At 34.2% G+C, this 6,000-nt stretch overlaps 1 protein-coding gene across 6 annotated transcripts in view; it reads right to left on the bottom strand.

The window, feature by feature from the left end:
- Positions 1–1,291: 1,291 nt before the first annotated feature.
- The window catches only part of ATG5 (autophagy related 5), a 70,733-nt gene continuing 66,024 nt past the window's right edge, over positions 1,292–6,000 (bottom strand). For 3 of the 6 annotated variants that reach the window (XM_053938831.1, XM_053938832.1, XM_053938830.1), the window contains one exon: positions 1,292–2,283. In XM_053938831.1, the coding sequence (XP_053794806.1) occupies positions 2,147–2,283 (137 nt within the window). In that variant the 3' untranslated portion in view covers positions 1,292–2,146. The remainder of the gene's footprint in view (positions 2,284–6,000) is intronic. The other 3 variants (XM_053938833.1, XR_008430113.1, XR_008430112.1) reach the window with 3 other exon arrangements.

Below are 6,000 nucleotides of genomic sequence, written 5' to 3'. Positions count from 1 at the left end.
CTATTTCTTTGTTCCATGCTAGGCCTTAAAGTCAGATTTACTGGCAAATATGGGCCATAAGAAGAGCTGTATACTTAAAATGCTGGTGTAGAATATATTAAAATAGCCAGTGACTCACTCCAGATTACCTTAAAACAAAGGAGACACAATCTTCTACAGTTTTTGAAATGTATTGCCTCTTATCCTGATTAATGGAAAAATTATCCCTACAAAAGATTTTTTTTTTTTAATACGAAGACTCTACAAAATATTTGCTTTATCCATTGGCAGGACTTTGAAAATCTCCAAAATATTTAGATATGTGTGCCTAAGGAAGTTTATAAATGCCAATCCAACACTATAACAAAATTCCAAACAGAACTGGAAATTAGAATAACTTAACCAAATCATCCCACCATAAGAATATTATATTTCAGTTCTGCATAAACACAGACCAGCATGGTTTGTTTTGTTTTAAAAATTTTTCATGTCCTGCAGAATACAGCATAGGTTTGTTTCATTAGTACCTTTACCCTTCCATTTCCTTAATGCTATTTCCTCATTAACATTTAAAACAGTATCTAATCTGTCTACAGATTTTTTCTGCCCTCAGGGTTCTTCTTAGCCTCAACCCTATCCTCACCCATGGAGATCCTTCCCCTCTAGATTCAGAAAGAGGTTTTTGTTCATTTGGCTGATTCTCATTTTCTTTTTTTCAGATACAGGTAAGTATCCTGCCATGAAGGGAGCATGGGAACGAATGGGAACAGCACTGGGAATTACTGGGACATTTACAAGCCAAGTCTGTGAGTAGGAGCTTCGACAGCCACTATTTTTGAAAGAAAAATATCATGCTTTCTTTATATTGGATAATATTTGACAGATTGGATAATATGTCTACTATAAACATAGTTTTGTGCCACAAACAGCCACAAACTGCAGACAAAGCAATAGAGCACAGAGTTTGATGAATTTAGTGTAACACAAAAAAAAACTGGTAGAGTTTGAGTAGCATCTGCAATAGTAACAAACATTTAGAAACCAAAATGATCCAATAATGTAAAAATACATCTGCTACACTAAGAAAGAATCTGTGCAATGAGATTAGAAGATTCCAAATTGTGGACTGATTGCACAGGGACCACAGATGTAAGAAAGTATCAGCTTGGAAAAGCCTCAGCTTTCCAAAATTCAAAATCATTAAAAAGCAATCTGTTCATTATTCTATGATTTAACTGTTTCCTAGTCTATGGGAATAAACAGCAGGATACAATCCTGTTCACAACACCGTGTATCTTTTTTTTTTTTAAAAAAAAAACAAACTTCTTAAAGTAAATTAAGAAAATATATTCTTAAAGAAAAAAAAACTAGATGAGCACAAAGAAATGCCATGACAAATCCTGAGACAAATTATCCTACATTGTTGCTAGTCTATGAAAACTGGTTTGAATAATAAACACACTGGAGTATTCAGTGACAGCATACAAATCAAGAGTATTTGTAATTATTAAGTTGTGCATGTTTTTAACTGACAAAACATGCTCATGGGCTTACTTTAAAATCTCTCACTGCTTGTTATCAAAGTTAAAAGATCATTTGCATACCAATACATATACTGTAAACATGAACTTCTCATTAAGGAAAGATGGATTTACAGTAATTTGATCTTTTACAAAAAGCTATTGGTAACCAAATCTCTCAGAGTCTAACTTTCTAGAAAATTAAAACCAATGTTTCCACCCTCAAAGCTGAAACACTACCTCTTTAGGAAACAGCCCTGTTTATTTGTTAATCAGAAATACAATCAAGTGGAATATTTCCATTTGCTCTTCGGCTGACAGTTTCAGCTTCATTATATTTTACAAGAAAACAGCAGACTTGCAGAAGTCCTGTAAATTCTTTCATATCGCAACTGATTTAATTACAGCGGTGAACAAACGCAGCAGTGATGCAAAATAAGATCAGCCCAATTGCCCTTATCTGATGATAGGATCTCTCTTCCTGTTTGGCTTACAGCAGTGAGGACTTCTTGTTTTGTTTCGGCTTTTTGTTGGTTTCTTTTTTTCTGGTCAGGCTGTCTCTGTCAAGACTGACAGAAGCAAGAAGTTGACATGCCCTTAGAATTCCAGCTTCCAGAGAATGATCCTCATAGCAACATAGCTGAGTTTCAATCAGTAGGTCGGGGAATGATACTAATGTGGAGAAAATTATCTGGATAGCTCATATGTTCACTTAGCCACTGAATGGGTGTTTCCAGCATTGGCTCAATTCCATGAATCATCACTTGAGTCTTCTGCTCTCCATCTAATTCAAAGAAAAAGAGAAACCACTAGTATACCATTCAAAGTTCACAGGAAGATTAAACATTTACTCATACTTAATTTACAGTAGATATAATTGGTGTTACAGAGTTGAACATTTAACAGAATGAAAAGTAGGCAATATCAGTGTGGAGAAAGCTGAGATTTGTATAATCTAAAACAGAACCTTCAAGTTAAAATTAATTCCAAGACAAAACTGGAATTAAGTAAAACTTAATGAAAGTACCACTTTTCTTTACTAGTTGCAAGAGAGGTTTTTTTTAACCCTACAGTGATCCCAGCTTGTTGTCAACCCAGTTAAGGCACATCCATCTCACCCAGCTGTAAGGCATATGAATTTTACACAGATCATGCTTAAAATGTTGAGCTTCCTAAAACATACTGGTAAGTTGTATTCTTAATACTGTGATCTCCTGAAAGAGCTGGACTATGTTTAATATAATACGTGTATTATTCCTGAATTAAGTTGGTTTTGCTAAGAATAAATAAATTACTAGCAATATTTCAGAGTTACTCCGAAGGCAGAGTTGGCACTGGCTTTTTCTCACTTAGTTTCATCTCTTGGAAAAGCAAAGTTAGCAAATTATTCCCAGTATAACAAGAGTATTTTCTAAGAATATTTCAATTCTTTTTATTTATACTTGTCCCGGAGGATGCAAGTACTTTGATCCTTTGATTCACATGATGGGAACCAGCTAAAGCAACTGACATAACAGTCATGACATGAACTAAAACAACAAAAAATGAATTTTTTTTCAGAGACAAGGGATGAGAAAAGCATATGAAATATGCTTCAAATAATGGTTGGGGGGGGAAAAGTAGGCAGTGACCTTTCATGCATTTTATTCTATACTATGGCATTCTCACACGGACCTACCACAGTGAAATCCCCATTCAGTACTCAAAAGTATTACTGCATTCACTAATTGGCATTTTATGTCCCCCTCCAGTGTTTTTATTACAGAACAAACCACCATCCTCACCAAGAGCTGCATGGAAGAGAGCAGAATCTAGAAGTGTAGGTACCATTACTGGTTCTTGCATTCAGCAGCCCCAGTTGTAGTGTAATTGCTATTTTATAACACAGATGATATCACATTTATTTGGTAGTCAAAATGATTTGACAGCTGCCTGAAGAAGTTTGTAGTATAACCAGCTACCTATGCCCACACAGCTGGTAAAAAAATAACCCTAAACATGCAGTTGACTTTATGCCAGTAATAATTCTTCCTGCAAGAGCAGACAGTTATGTTTGCTTAAAATAAAGCATTATAATTTTGTTACTTGTTACCTACATATGGTATATTCTGTTCAAAGTCTTGATTCTCTAAATGGCATAATACACACATTATCACACTAAATTAAGCATAAACACTTACTGGTTTCTGGTTTTATTGCAGACAAGTCTGAAGAACAAAGCACATCATTTAAAAACCAGCTTCTGGTATTTCTAGCCAAAACAGGTATTTATTGGGCTGAAACACTACCAGTCAGAGTGTCAAAAGAATTAACTCCCAAAGAAAAGATCTCAGAAACCCAGTGCATTCATTCATTTACATCAGTTTTCTTTCTTCTTAGATGGTAGGGAACATCTAAATATTTTTAAGTAACCTCCAAATTTAACACTTTAAAAGGAAAACCTACCTATGCCATTCCTTAAATTGGTGTGAGTTAGTGACTTTTTCTTAATGTTTCATAGTATTATTTAATTTTCAGAAACAACTAATTTACATAAAACCAGATGACAGAATGCATCTTACTTTTTTAGCCCAAACTTGCAAAAAATAAGATTAAAAGCTTTAGAACCCCAGTATAATTTTCTTGCCATTAGAAGAAAGGCTTATAAGTGATAAACATTTTCTTTGGCTCTTCCATTACTGTGCAACTGTATGTGTGCATGTGCCTACTCTTGCTTAAAAATGAAGTGCAGGTAATCTTGATGTCTCCTTCCTTGTTCCTTACCCAGCTTTGTCCCTTTCTCATACAAGTCTTTTATTCTGTTCCTTGGCAAACTGAGAAAGCCTCAGAGGTCAATGAAGAATTTACCAGTTTAATTAAAATCTAAATCTCTGCATTAGCATTGTTTGTGCTTTAGTATTATCTCTGACAAAGCATCACTTCTCCTTAATTCCTTTTCCCCTTGAGGCTTGACTGAAGAGATCTTATCTCCCAATTCTGTATTTACTGCAGCCTTCTTTCACAAAATCCATTGTTTTTACTTCAACATTCTTCTCTCCTTTTGTTACTAGGAACCACAAACTCTCACTTAAGGCACATTTACCCAAACTTTCCTCAACTTTCATGTTTTCCATCACACATCCGATTATAAATCAGAGTCTCTCTCATATAGACTCTTGTCTACTTTTTGTAGCAAAAGGTTGCCAACAGCAAACACACTAAAACTATTACTGAAAAATATTCTTATTTTATCAACAGCTAATTATTATCCATTTCCACTGTGATCTGAGTCCTGAATTGTTTGTTAGCTATCATGAAAACTTCATCCACCTGTTTTAGAGATACAACAGATTACTAGATTTACAAAATATTTTCTTTCCATGATTTTAGATGCATCTTGACACACCAACTGCTGTCCTCTTCTTCCCCATCCCACATTCTATGATCACAAGAAGCTTTTCTAAACTGACAAAATGCAGCTACAAAGTGTACACATTCCTAAACACAACATGTATTTAAATAACTGGTATAAAATTTAAACTACCTAATTACAAAGTAATGCCACTCTATATCATTGGAAAATGCCTGTGAAAATTAGGGTAAATAGCTCTGTTAATCTGCAGTGCAAGGGTCCAGACCTGATGATATCATTACTGTCAATACCATTTCTACAATGTTCAGTAATGTAGTGAAAAAATAAACAGGATTTCCTCAAAAACACTATTTCAGATTTTCCAGTAACTTCATCAACTTTTTTTGTCCTCTTAAAATCCTGTCAGAACCGAGTTGTATGTTACTTATTACATGACCTAAGATTTTTTTTTTTTTTTGCTTTGCTGCAAAGATGAAGTGGAAATACAACAAAAATAAAAACATAGCAATCTCTGTTTTCTAAGTTTTTATAGTGCTACTTAAAATCAGAGTGCTTCTATATTACTGAAGTGATGCTCAAGTAACACTGTTTTGCTATTTACAAAAAAAAAACAAAAACAAAAACAAAAAAAAACCCAAAAAAAAAAAAAAAAAAAAAAAAAAAAAAAAAAAACACACAAAAAAAAAAAAAACAAACAAAAAAAAAAACCAAAAAAAAAAAGAAAATCCCTGAAAACCAATTAAGTAATCTATAAGAGAGGTCATCCCACGATTAAAGTTTTTTTTTACTGCTTTCCTTGTGGAGCTGTATCAATAGAGAAGGTACTGTACCCCCCTCAAATTACTAGAGGCAAGCTCTAAGCACAGATGGTAATGCTTTTTGGTAAAACTGAACAATATTCCATCTCCAGAAGGTAAGTAACGATGCTTACGTGTTTCGTACTAAGACATATTTGAGATATTCACCTCACTTAAATTAGATCCTAACTCAAGGCTGCAACACTTTAAGCCTTGACCAGACCCGTGCTAATGAATCACATAATGTAAACTCAGAAGGGGTTTCCAGCTCTGTACAGAAAATGGAGAGAAACAAGAACCTCTGAAGTAAGGGCTTAAGAAGAGATCTGCTCTTCTGTCACCTATAAGGTGG

Source organism: Vidua chalybeata, chromosome 3 (genome assembly GCF_026979565.1).
Source record: "Vidua chalybeata isolate OUT-0048 chromosome 3, bVidCha1 merged haplotype, whole genome shotgun sequence".
NCBI lineage: Eukaryota > Metazoa > Chordata > Aves > Passeriformes > Viduidae > Vidua > Vidua chalybeata.
The sequence above is the reverse complement of the archived record's forward strand: the minus strand, read 5'-3'. Positions and strand labels throughout refer to the sequence as shown.